This window comes from Bombina bombina, chromosome 4, assembly GCF_027579735.1.
Source record: "Bombina bombina isolate aBomBom1 chromosome 4, aBomBom1.pri, whole genome shotgun sequence".
Taxonomy (NCBI): domain Eukaryota; kingdom Metazoa; phylum Chordata; class Amphibia; order Anura; family Bombinatoridae; genus Bombina; species Bombina bombina.
In genome coordinates this window covers 496,262,030-496,276,466 of record NC_069502.1, presented here as the reverse complement: position 1 = coordinate 496,276,466, position 14,437 = coordinate 496,262,030, and the positions used below count along the sequence as shown (strand labels likewise).

The 14,437-nt window shown below is 41.3% G+C and overlaps 1 protein-coding gene across 1 annotated transcript in view; it reads right to left on the bottom strand.

The window, feature by feature from the left end:
* The window catches only part of ZNF451 (zinc finger protein 451), a 215,049-nt gene that overhangs the window by 166,269 nt on the left and 34,343 nt on the right, over positions 1-14,437 (bottom strand). Inside the window, exon 5 of the mRNA XM_053710403.1 lies at positions 11,290-11,401. Within this exon, the coding sequence (XP_053566378.1) occupies positions 11,290-11,401 (112 nt within the window). The remainder of the gene's footprint in view (positions 1-11,289; positions 11,402-14,437) is intronic.

Here is a 14,437-nt window from a genome sequence, read left to right as displayed (position 1 = left end):
CCCCATGAAAAGGAGTACACTCTGTCCGAAGGACAAGTCAGGCCTTAAAGTTTATAACCAGTACCCGAAGGTGGATGTGAACTCTGGCCTTGCTGCTTGCAAGCCCAATGAGCTAGCCCCTATGACGCAATATAGTGTCCCTGAAAAAACTGGGTCTTGAACCAGTCCACAGGATCATAAGTCTCCAAACATCCAAGAAGGATCCAGGACAAGAACCCTGGACCCAGAATCGTCCTAGAACGAACGACACCCCAGGGAACACAAGAAACCCCGTCTGAAGCAATCAGACCTCACAGCGGATGATAACCACTGAGCCCGGAAAACAGGTACAGGACTCACTCGCAATTCCCAACACAAAGGGAAGAGAACACCCTTGGCCGGAGGTCAACACCCCCCAACAAGGTGCTAGGCAGCGACAAAGTCACGCAATTTCTCTAGAGCCCAAAGGCCCCAAGGGCAACACAAGGGAAATGAGAACGAGAACAAAGTCACCCGAAAGAGAGAGTAGAAAGGAAAGGCTAGTCTCCATAATCCTTTCAGATTAACGTTCCAGAGGACCACACCCAAAGGAGAAGAATGCAAAGCATCCCAAACCCAGGCAGAAAAACATCCCCTAAGCAGAAAGCTTGGAAAGAGAGACAACAACCTCCTATCACCCCTGATATGGAGACGACTAACTCCCGAAGGAAGACAGAGCCTCACGGCCTTCACTTCCTAAATAAGTGGCCAAAGCCGCCAGAAAAACCAGACGAAGTCCAGAAAGTCTAGATCCAAAGGAAGAGAACCTCAAAGAAACAAGTCCTAGAGAGACACTTCTAAAGAGACCATGAAAGGCAAAACCGTAAGAAAGGTGGTATGAAGGACCTAAATCCTCCAAGCCTCCAACCCACAACAGGAAGGAACACTCTAGTTCCCGGAAAATTTGGAAACGACCGAGCATGTCACTGTGGATCTCAACGGAGTCCCAGCCCACTAGATTGAAAAGCGAATGAGGACTGAATCAATGCCCCATGCCCCTAAGCAACCACAGACCATCAAATCATCTCAGGATGCTAGATGAAGCTTGTAAGATAACAAGTAAACAACACATCATACTGTGATCACTAGGCGCCCTCACCGGACCAGCCGGACATAAAAAGGCGCCACGTGTCTGAACTAGGCCTCAAAGACAGAAAGATATGTACCCAGTCAGGACCAGCCTGAACCCAAGGGCCCCAGAACTGTCAAGGCCACAGAGTCTTCCCCGAGATAGAGGGATAAAGAACAGTCAGACAAAACATAGGACTAGTACGTCCTCACTCTTGTAAAAGAGTCGGCGCGACCACAAAATCGCGAGCATCAATTCCATAGAAGAAAGTTCCCACAGGAAACATCACACAACAACATGAGCTTTAGACCAAATAAAAATCATCCTCACTGGATAAAAATAAAAGATAAGGTAACCTGTAGGTTATTGCCCAGGAAGAACGGACAGACCCGCAGAACCAGCCCAACAGGGGTCCAAGACTTTCAAGCTCAGAACTGGAAAAGGATACACAAATAACAAAGACTATAAGAAGATTACTTCATTAGTATTATCATTAATAATATTATTATCATTATTATTATCAATAATAACAATAATAATATTATCATCAATTTGTATAGCGCCGCCAAATTCCGTAGCGTTGGGTACAGTGATAGGGGTATACGTCAAAGATTTGTGATAAAATACAAAACATAACAAAACTAAACAAATCTAGTACAGGAGGAAGAGGGCCCTGCTCCTGAGAGCTTACAGTCTATAGGTTTAGGGTGCAGAGACATAAGGTTGGGGTAGCTTGTTACATCGGTTGTATTTGCAGCAGTGAGTCAGGCAGTTCATGTACATGTATTAGTTTGGTTCAGATGCGGGATGGAGGAGAGATGGTAAGCCTCTCTAAAGGTGAGTTTTCAAGGAGTGTCTGAAGCTATACAAGGTTGGAGACAGTCTTATGGAGCGGGGTAGAGAGTTCCAGAGGACAGGAGAAGCACGTGCAAAGTCTTGGAGGTGGAAGTGGGACGTAGAGATAACAGAGTGTAGAGACGTAGGTCAGAGGTTGAACGAAGAGGACGGGATGGGGAATATTTCACGATGAGAGAGGAAATATAGTTGGGAGTTAGACTGAGTGCTTTGTAAGTTAGGGTTAATACTTTAAATTGTATTCTGGAGTGTATGGGGTGCCAGTGTAGAAACTGGCAGAGCAGCTGATGTAGATTGTCGACTTGGGTGGATGGGTCTAGCAGAAGCATTCATAATAGATTGGAGGGAGGAGAGGCAGTGTTTTGTGAGGCCATTTAGGAGTAGATTGCAATAATCAATACGTGACAAAATGAGGGAATGAATAAGTATTTTTGTAGTTTTTTTGAGTAAGGAAGGGACAAATTCTGGAAATGTCGCATAGGTGTGAACGGCAGGATTTGATAAGCGCTTGTATATGTGGGTTGAATGTGAGTTCTGAGTCTAGTGTGACCCCAAGACAGCGGACCTAAATAATGGGCATGTATCACCCGGGCCAATTCATATTCTTTGCAAAAAGTAGAGTCTGAATCAGAGACATCCGTCTTCACAAAATAAGAATCCTTACACCCCCAATGGCTGTGGCACTCACCACCTCCAAGGAACCAGACACTAGCGAACCAGGATTTCTCCGTCGCCACACAGCAGAAATGGAGAGCCATGCAAAAGCACACCCGACCGTAAAGGCCGTGTCACCATAGGCCGATATGTTAAAAAAACAGAATTTATGCTTACCTGATAAATTACTTTCTCCAACGGTGTGTCCGGTCCACGGCGTCATCCTTACTTGTGGGATATTCTCTTCCCCAACAGGAAATGGCAAAGAGTCCCAGCAAAGCTGGTCACATGATCCCTCCTAGGCTCCGCCCACCCCAGTCATTCGACCGACGGACAGGAGGAAATATATATAGGAGAAATCATATGATACCGTGGTGACTGTAGTTAGAGAAAATAATTCATCAGACCTGATTAAAAAAACCAGGGCGGGCCGTGGACCGGACACACCGTTGGAGAAAGTAATTTATCAGGTAAGCATAAATTCTGTTTTCTCCAACATAGGTGTGTCCGGTCCACGGCGTCATCCTTACTTGTGGGAACCAATACCAAAGCTTTAGGACACGGATGAAGGGAGGGAGCAAATCAGGTCACCTAAACGGAAGGCACCACAGCTTGCAAAACCTTTCTCCCAAAAATAGCCTCCGAAGAAGCAAAAGTATCAAATTTGTAAAATTTGGCAAAAGTGTGCAGTGAAGACCAAGTCGCTGCCTTACATATCTGGTCAACAGAAGCCTCGTTCTTGAAGGCCCATGTGGAAGCCACAGCCCTAGTGGAGTGAGCTGTGATTCTTTCAGGAGGCTGCCGTCCGGCAGTCTCATAAGCCAATCGGATAATGCTTTTAAGTGAAAAGGAAAGAGAGGTAGAAGTCGCTTTTTGACCTCTCCTTTTACCAGAATAAACAACAAACAAAGAAGATGTTTGTCTGAAATCTTTAGTAGCCTCTAAATAGAATTTTAGAGCACGGACTACGTCCAAATTGTGTAACAAACGTTCCTTCTTTGAAACTGGATTCGGACACAAAGAAGGTACAACTATCTCCTGGTTAATATTTTTGTTGGAAACAACTTTCGGAAGAAAACCAGGCTTAGTACGCAAAACCACCTTATCTGCATGGAACACCAGATAGGGCGGAGAACACTGCAGAGCAGATAACTCTGAAACTCTTCTAGCAGAAGAAATTGCAACCAAAAACAAAACTTTCCAAGATAATAACTTAATATCTACGGAATGTAAGGGTTCAAACGGAACCCCTTGAAGAACTGAAAGAACTAGATTTAGACTCCAGGGAGGAGTCAAAGGTCTGTAAACAGGCTTGATTCTAACCAGAGCCTGAACAAATGCTTGAACATCTGGCACAGCTGCCAGCCTTTTGTGAAGTAAAACAGATAAAGCAGAGGATCTGTCCCTTCAGAGAACTTGCAGATAATCCTTTCTCCAAACCTTCTTGTAGAAAGGATAGAATCTTAGGAATTTTTATCTTGTTCCATGGGAATCCTTTAGATTCACACCAACAGATATATTTTTTCCATATTTTATGGTAAATTTTTCTAGTTACAGGCTTTCTAGCCTGAATAAGAGTATCTATTACAGAATCTGAAAACCCACGCTTTGATAAAATCAAGCGTTCAATCTCCAAGCCGTCAGTTGGAGGGAAACCAGATTCGGATGTTCGAATGGACCTTGAACAAGAAGGTCCTGTCTCAAAGGTAGCTTCCATGGTGGAGCCGATGACATATTCACCAGGTCTGCATACCAAGTCCTGCGTGGCCACGCAGGAGCTATCAAGATCACCGAAGCCCTCTCCTGATTGATCCTGGCTACCAGCCTGGGAATGAGAGGAAACGGTGGGAATACATAAGCTAGGTTGAAGGTCCAAGGTGCTACTAGTGCATCTACTAGAGTCGCCTTGGGATCCCTGGATCTGGACCCGTAGCAAGGAACCTTGAAGTTCTGACGAGACGCCATCAGATCCATGTCTGGAATGCCCCATTATTGAGTTATTTGGGCAAAGATTTCCGGATGGAGTTCCCACTCCCCCGGATGGAATGTCTGACGACTCAGAAAATCCGCTTCCCAATTTTCCACTCCTGGGATGTGGATTGCAGACAAGTGGCAGGAGTGATCCTCCGCCCATTGAATTATTTTGGTCACTTCTTCCATCGCCAGGGAACTCCTTGTTCCCCCCTGATGATTGATATATGCAACAGTCGTCATGTTGTCTGATTGAAACCTTATGAATTTGGCCTTTGCTAGTTGAGGCCAAGCTTTGAGAGCATTGAATATCGCTCTCAGTTCCAGAATGTTTATCGGGAGAAGAGATTCTTCCCGAGACCATAGACCCTGAGCTTTCAGGGGTTCCCAGACCGCGCCCCAGCCCACCAGACTGGCGTCGGTCGTGACAATGACCCACTCTGGTCTGCGGAAGCTCATTCCCTGTGACAGATTGTCCAGGGTCAGCCACCAACGGAGTGAATCTCTGGTCTTTTGATCTACTTGAATCGTCGGAGACAAGTCTGTATAATCCCCATTCCACTGTCTGAGCATGCACAGTTGTAATGGTCTTAGATGAATTCGTGCAAAAGGAACTATGTCCATTGCTGCAACCATCAATCCTATTACTTCCATGCACTGCGCTATGGAAGGACGAAGAACAGAATGAAGTACTTGACAAGAGCTTAGAATTTTTGATTTTCTGACCTCTGTCAGAAAAATCCTCATTTCTAAGGAATCTATTATTGTTCCCAAGAAGGGAACTCTTGTTGACGGGGACAGAGAACTTTTTTCTTTGTTCACCTTCCATCCGTGAGATCTGAGAAAGGCTAGGACGATGTCCGTATGAGCCTTTGCTTTTAACAGAGACGACGCTTGAATCAGGATGTCGTCCAAGTAAGGTACTACTGCAATGCCCCTTGGTCTTAGAACCGCTAGAAGGGACCCTAGTACCTTTGTGAAAATCCTTGGAGCAGTGGCTAATCCGAATGGAAGTGCCACAAACTGGTAATGCTTGTCCAGAAAACCGAACCTTAGGAACTGATGATGTTCCTTGTGGATAGGAATATGTAGGTACGCATCCTTTAAATCCACGGTAGTCATAAATTGATTTTCCTGGATAGTAGGTAGGATCGTTCGAATAGTTTCCATTTTGAACGATGGAACCTTGAGAAATTTGTTTAGGATCTTGAGATCCAAAATTCTTCTGAATGTTCCCTCTTTTTTGGGAACTATGAACAGGTTGGAATAAAAACCCATCCCTTGTTCTCTTATTGGAACTGGATGAATCACTCCCATCTTTAACAGGTCTTCTACACAATGTAAGAATGCCTGTCTTTTTATTTGGTTTGAAGATAATTGAGACCTGTGGAACCTTCCCCTTGGGGGTAGTTCCTTGAATTCCAGGAGATAACCTTGAGAAACTATTTCTAGCGCCCAAGGATCCTGAACATCTCTTGCCCAAGCCTGAGCAAAGAGAGAAAGTCTGCCCCCCACCAGATCCGGTCCCGGATCGGGGGCCATCCCTTCATGCTGTTTTGGTAGCAGTGGTAGGCTTCTTGGCCTGCTTACCCTTGTTCCAGCCTTGCATTGGTCTCCAGGCTGGTTTGGGTTGTGAAGTATTACCCTCTTGCTTAGAGGATGTAGAATTAGAGGCTGGTCCGTTTCTGCGAAAGGGACGAAAATTAGGCTTATTTTTAGCCTTAAAAGACCTATCCTGTGGGAGGGCGTGGCCCTTTCCCCCAGTGATGTCTGAAATAATCTCTTTCAAATCAGGTCCAAATAATGTTTTACCCTTGAAAGGGATGTTAAGCAATTTAGTCTTGGAAGACACATCCGCTGACCAAGACTTTAGCCAAAGCGCTCTGCGCGCCACGATAGCAAACCCTGAATTTTTTGCCGCTAATCTAGCTAATTGCAAAGCGGCATCTAAAATAAAAGAGTTAGCCAATTTAAGTGCTTGAACTCTGTCCATAACCTCCTCATACGAAGATTCTTTATTGAGCGACTTTTCTAGTTCCTCGAACCAGAAACACGCTGCCGTAGTGACAGGAACAATGCATGAAATTGGTTGTAGAAGGTAACCTTGCTGAACAAAAATCTTTTTAAGCAAACCCTCTAATTTTTTATCCATAGGATCTTTGAAAGCACAACTATCTTCGATAGGAATAGTAGTGCGTTTGTTTAGAGTAGAAACCGCCCCCTCGACCTTGGGGACTGTCTGCCATAAGTCCTTTCTGGGGTCGACTATAGGAAATAATTTCTTAAATATAGGGGGGGGGACAAAAGGTATGCCGGGCCTTTCCCACTCTTTATTTACTATGTCCGCCACCCGCTTGGGTATAGGAAAAGCGTCGGGGGGCACCGGAACCTCTAGGAACTTGTCCATCTTACATAATTTCTCTGGAATGACCAAATTGTCACAATCATCCAGAGTAGATAACACCTCCTTAAGCAGTGCGCGGAGATGTTCTAATTTAAATGTCACAACATCAGGTTCAGCTTGTTGAGAAATTTTTCCTGAATCTGAAATTTCTCCCTCAGACAAAACCTCCCTCATGGCCCCTTCAGATTGGTGTGAGGGTATGTCAGAACAGTTATCATCAGCGTCCTCTTGCTCTTCAGTGTTTAAAACAGAGCAATCGCGCTTTCTCTGATAAGTAGGCATTTTGGATAAAATGTTTGCTATAGAGTTATCCATTACAGCCGTTAATTGTTGCATGGTAATAAGAATTGGCGCACTAGATGTACTAGGGGCCTCTTGTGTGGGCAAAACTGGTGTAGACACAGAAGGGGATAATGTAGTATCATGTTTACTCCCCTCATTTGAGTTATCATCTTGGGCAATATCATTATCTGTGGCATTACTGTCCTTACTTTGTTTGGACACTATGGCACAATTATCACATAAATTTAAATGGGGAGACACCTTGGCTTTCATACATATAGAACATAGCTTATCTGATGGTACAGACATGTTAAACAGGATTAAACTTGTCAACAAAGCGCAAAAAACGTTTTAAAATAAAACCGTTACTGTCACTTTAAATTTCAAACTGAAAACACTTTATTACTGAATATGTGAAAAAGTATGAAGGAATTGTTCAAAATTCACCAAAATTTCACCACAGTGTCTTAAAGCATTAAAAGTATTGCACACCAAATTTCAGAGCTTTAACCCTTAAATTAACGGAACCGGAGCTGTTTTTACATTTAACCCCTATACAGTCCCAGCTATATGCTTTGCTGAGACCCAACCAAGCCCAGAGGGGAATACGATACCAAATGATGCCTTCTATAAGCTTTTTCAGTGATTCTTAGCTCCTCACACATGCATCTGCATGCCTTGCTCTCCAAAAACAACTGCGCATTAGTGGCGCGAAAATGAGGCTCTGTCTATAACTAGAAAAGGCCCCCATCTGAAAAAGGTGTCCAACACAGTGCCTGCCGTTTTTCTAAACAATCCCCAAGATTATAATAACCATTAATAGTTAGAATCTGCAAAATATGCCTAGCAAAGCAATCGTTTTAGCCCAGAAAAATGTCTACCAGTTTTTTAAGCCCTTATGAAGCCCTTTATTCTTTTATTTAACTAAGAAAATGGCTTACCGGTCCCCATAAGGGGAAATGACAGCCTTCCAGCATTACATAGTCTTGTTAGAAATATGGCCAGTCATACCTTAAGCAGAAAAGTCTGCCAACTGTTTCCCCCAACTGAAGTTACTTCATCTCAACAGTCCTGTGTGGAAACAGCAATCGATTTTAGTAACTTCTGCTAAAATCATCTTCCTCTTACAAACAGAAATCTTCATCTTTTTTCTGTTTCAGAGTAAATAGTACATACCAGCACTATTTTAAAATAACAAACACTTGATTGAAGAATAAAAACTACATTTAAACACCAAAAAACTCTTAACCATCTCCGTGGAGATGTTGCCTGTGCAACGGCAAAGAGAATGACTGGGGTGGGCGGAGCCTAGGAGGGATCATGTGACCAGCTTTGCTGGGACTCTTTGCCATTTCCTGTTGGGGAAGAGAATATCCCACAAGTAAGGATGACGCCGTGGACCGGACACACCTATGTTGGAGAAATAGCCATGAGCCGAAGCAACACTACACAGTAGCAGACAGAATCACATAAACATGATTATAAACCCCCCTGTTCAATAACCCCCCTCAGGAGATATTAACCCTTGATTCCAAGATACAAAAAGGAGCCTCAGTGAGACCCTATGTTAAAATTATCCCCGAAAGTTTTAAGCCCTTCTCGAATAAACAGTTGTAAAAGTAAAAGTAAAATGAAACAATATTACCAGAATCTACGCCGTGGAACAGGAACACGGCCATTCAAGTGCGACACAGATGGTAGCGTCGCTTCTGCCATGGACTTGAGAGAAAAAAAAGCAGGCAGCGAAACTCTTCAACACCGATCGCTTGTGGAGCTGTTAATATGAGTCTAATTGGTTTTGCAGAAAGACTCTCCCTGCATCTCTGGACTCTAACTTTCACCCATGCTCTGAGAGGCTGACAGGACTACTTAAAACTCCAGTCCCATGCCGAAGAGTACTACCCTCCATAAGAGACTATCGAAAACCACTTACACTTCTCTGCCAACCTCCTGGGACGAAAGGCGAAGAATGACCAGGGGGTGAGGGGAGTATTATTTAAGCCTTTGGCTGGGGTGTCTTTGCCTCCTCCTTGTGGCCAGGTTCTGAATTTCCCAAAAGTAATGAATGCAGCTGTGGACTGTATTTATGAAGAAAAAGAGAACAATACCCACATTACACGAGTGGCAATCACATATGACATAACTGGTCATGGAAGAATACGGGTTTTACAAATTGCAAACATTTGACTTTTACGACCTTAAATTTATATGGGAATCCACATTATACGCACATAATAACAAAAAGTAATTTTCAAATTGTTTTATTAATTGTGAAAATATATAAGAATGTATCTATATTGCCTTAAAGAAGATACCACGTTTTATTAGTTCTTTTTTGTTTTGTTTAATACTTTGTTCAAATGTACGTACAAAGCTGTATCACAAAACCTTAAAAAAAAAAAAAAAAGCAGATTCATAAAGGACCAGTAAATACAGTAGAACTACATAAGCAACAAGTACATGATAAAAAAAGACAATGCAATAGCACTTAGTCTGAATTTCATATGAGTAGTAGATTTTATTCTGACAAATTTCAAAGTTATGTCTATTTCCACTCCCCCTGTATCATGTGACAACCATCAGCCAATCACAAATGCATATACATATATTCTGTGAATTCTTGCACATGCTCAGTAAGAGCTGGTGACTCAAAAAGTGTAAATATAAAAAGACTGCACATTTTGTTAATGGAAGTAAATTGGAAAGTTGTTTAAACTTTGATTCAGATAGAACAACAATTTTAATTTTAACTTCAGTGTCCCTTTAATGAATTCATGCAAGGGAAATCATTATGACTTTATAACTGCAAGGTCATTCACAACTACATAAAATAATCATTCAAAATGAACGGCAAATTACATCTACAAATAATTCAAGCAGACTAATTTTGCTAAACTATTTTTATTTTTATTTTAATTTAACCTGGAATTGAATATATCTCAAAACCACATTGAGAACTTTAAAGGGACATTAAACACTAAATACATGCTAGATAGAATGATGCATTCAAAGAAAAGATTCGTCCATGACTAACATGTAGATGTATTTTTTAAAGTTTCATTAGTTGTTTAAAAAGTGACAAAATAAGTGTAAAGTTTTAGTGTCTATAAAACACTGGGAGCTGCCATGTTGTAACTTGTGTTACCTTCTCTGCTGTGGCCAATTAGGGTCAGTTATAAATAGGTCACTAGAGTGTGCAGCCAATGGTTGTGCTGGATTTAACAGTGTTCTGCACTTCCATTTCTAACAGGAACTGAAAAGCTCACAATTTCAGAATGGAATTACAGACAAAGAGGACAAAATAAATAATGAAAGTATATTGCAGAGTTGATTTATTATATACAATTTATCATTTTATATTACCATCTCAAAGTGTTTAATGTCCCTTTAAGACATATTACATACTATAAAAGGGAAATTTTTCCACTGTTTCTCATATTGACAATACATAAAGGACGGCTGTTAAAGGGACAGTCAACTAAAAAAAAAATGTATCGTTTAAAAAGATAGATAATCCCTTTATTACACATTTCCCAGTTTTGCACAGCCAACATGGTTACATTATACTTTTAACCTCTGTGATTACCTTGTATCTAAGCCTCTTGACAGCCCCCTGATGACATGACTTTTTATTTATTGACATTTTAGCTGTGTTGTGCAGAACCCAAGGGTGTGAGCACAATGTTATCTATATGGCTGACATTAACTAGCTGTCTCCTGTTGTGAAAGCAAATTTTAAAAAAAGCATGTGATTAAGAGGCTGTCTATAATGGCTTAGAAACAGGCAGAGGTTTGAATGTTATAAAGTATATTAATCTAATAATGTTAGTTGTGCAAAGCTGGGGAATGGGTAGTAAAGGCGTTATCTTTTTAAACAATAATTTTAGTGTTGACTGTGCCTTAAATTAGCAGAACAAAGCAGTAATGTTTGCACACTACAACCATGGTAAAAACATCCCTTTAAAATGAATGCTTTCATGAAAAAGTGATCACGCTAATTGAAATCCATTTATAGTGTACAAGACTTTTTACTGACCTGGCATTTTTAACCACTGGTTCACACAAATCCTTGCCGCATCTGTATTAGTATTTTCCTTAATACACTGCAGCTCTTGTAAACCGTGAGCATGCTGGAAGTGTACCTTCTCCTAAAGAATGGATAATGATATGATTAAAACAGTACAAATAAACATCAGACTGTCCATTAGAGAGTTAAATGAGAAAACGCCTCAAATTATAAGCATGTTAAATCATTTTTATCTTTATTCCAAAAACCTACTATTTGGCTGTGAGAATAGTTTTTTTCTCTTGTTAGAAATGATGCTTGAAAACAGAAAGACTTTAAAAACATAATTTATGTAAGAACTTACCTGATAAATTCATTTCTTTCATATTAGCAAGAGCCAATGAGCTAGTGACGTATGGGATATACATTCCTACCAGGAGGGGCAAAGTTTCCCAAACCTCAAAATGCCTATAAATACACCCCTCACCACACCCACAATTCAGTTTAACGAATAGCCAAGAAGTGGGGTGATAAAAAAGTGCGAAAGCATATAGAATAAAGAATTGGAATAATTGTGCTTTATACAAAAATCATAACCACCACAAAAAAGGGTGGGCCTCATGGACTCTTGCTAATATGAAAGAAATGAATTTATCAGGTAAGTTCTTACATAAATTATGTTTTCTTTCATGTAATTAGCAAGAGTCCATGAGCTAGTGACGTATGGGATAATGATTACCCAAGATGTGGATCTTTCCACGCAAGAGTCACTAGAGAGGGAGGGATAAAATAAAGACAGCCAATTCCTGCTGAAAATAATCCACACCCAAAATAAAGTTTAATGAAAAACATAAGCAGAAGATTCAAACTGAAACCGCTGCCTGAAGTACTTTTCTACCAAAAACTGCTTCAGAAGAAGAAAATACATCAAAATGGTAGAATTTAGTAAAAGTATGCAAAGAGGACCAAGTTGCTGCTTTGCAAATCTGATCAATCGAAGCTTCATTCCTAAACGCCCAGGAAGTAGAAACTGACCTAGTAGAATGAGCTGTAATCCTTTGAGGCGGAGTTTTACCCGACTCAACATAGGCAAGATGAATTAAAGATTTCAACCAAGATGCCAAAGAAATGGCAGAAGCTTTCTGGCCTTTTCTAGAACCGGAAAAGATAACAAATAAACTAGAAGTCTTTCGGAAAGACTTAGTAGCTTCAACATAATATTTCAAAGCTCTAACAACATCCAAAGAATGTAACGATTTCTCCTTAGAATTCTTAGGATTAGGACATAATGAAGGAACCACAATTTCTCTACTAATGTTGTTGGAATTCACAACTTTAGGTAAAAATTCAAAAGAAGTTCGCAACACTGCCTTATCCTGATGAAAAATCAGAAAAGGAGACTCACAAGAAAGAGCAGATAATTCAGAAACTCTTCTGGCAGAAGAGATTGCCAAAAGGAACAAAACTTTCCAAGAAAGTAATTTAATGTCCAATGAATGCATAGGTTCAAACGGAGGAGAAATTGACTTAATGACAGGTTTTATACGAACCAAAGCTTGTACAAAACAATGAATATCAGGAAGATTAGCAATCTTTCTGTGAAAAAGAACAGAAAGAGCAGAGATATGTCCTTTCAAGGAACTTGCGGACAAACCTTTATCTAAACCATCCTGAAGAAACTGTAAAATTCTTGGAATTCTAAAAGAATGCCAAGAAAAATGATGAGAAAGACACCAAGAAATATAAGTCTTCCAGACTCTATAATATATCTCTCTGGATACAGATTTACGAGCCTGTAACATAGTATTAATCACAGAGTCAGAGAAACCTCTTTGACTAAGAATCAAGCGTTCAATCTCCATACCTTTAAATTTAAGGATTTGAGATCCTGATGGAAAAAAGGACCTTGCGACAGAAGGTCTGGTCGTAGCGGAAGAGTCCACGGATGGCAAGAGGCCATCCGGACAAGATCCGCATACCAAAACCTGTGAGGCCATGCCGGAGCTACCAGCAGAACAAACGAGCATTCCTTCAGAATCTTGGAGATTACTCTTGGAAGAAGAACTAGAGGTGGAAAGATATAGGCAGGATGATACTTCCAAGGAAGTGACAATGCATCCACTGCTTCCGCTTGAGGATCCCTGGATCTGGACAGATACCTGGGAAGTTTCTTGTTTAGATGAGAGGCCATCAGATCTATTTCTGGAAGTCCCCACATTTGAACAATCTGAAGAAATACCTCTGGGTGAAGAGACCATTCGCCCGGATGTAACGTTTGGCGACTGAGATAATCCGCTTCCCAATTGTCTATACCTGGGATATGAACCGCAGAGATTAGACAGGAGCTGGATTCCGCCCAAACCAGAATTCGAGATACTTCTTTCATAGCCAGAGGACTGTGAGTCCCTCCTTGATGATTGATGTATGCCACAGTTGTGACATTGTCTGTCTGAAAACAAATGAACGATTCTCTCTTCAGAAGAGGCCAAGACTGAAGAGCTCTGAAAATTGCACGGAGTTCCAAAATATTGATCGGTAATCTCACCTCCTGAGATTCCCAAACTCCTTGTGCCGTCAGAGATCCCCATACAGCTCCCCAACCTGTGAGACTTGCATCTGTTGAAATTACAGTCCAGGTCGGAAGCACAAAAGAAGCCCCCTGAATTAAACGATGGTGATCTGTCCACCACGTTAGAGAGTGTCGTACAATCGGTTTTAAAGATATTAATTGAGATATCTTTGTGTAATCCCTGCACCATTGATTCAGCATACAGAGCTGAAGAGGTCGCATGTGAAAACGAGCAAAGGGGATCGCGTCCAATGCAGCAGTCATAAGACCTAGAATTTCCATGCATAAGGCTACCGAAGGGAATGATTGTGACTGAAGGTTTCGACAAGCTGAAATCAATTTTAGACGTCTCTTGTCTGTTAAAGACAGAGTCATGGACACTGAATCTATGTTACCCTTGTCTGAGGAATCAATGAACTTTTTGGTAAATTGATCCTCCAACCATGATCTTGAAGAAACAACACAAGTCGATTCGTATGAGATTCTGCTAAATGTAAAGACTGAGCAAGTACCAAGATATCGTCCAAATAAGGAAATACCACAATACCCTGTTCTCTGATTACAGACAGAAGGGCACCGAGAACTTTTGTAAAAATTCTTGAAGCTGTA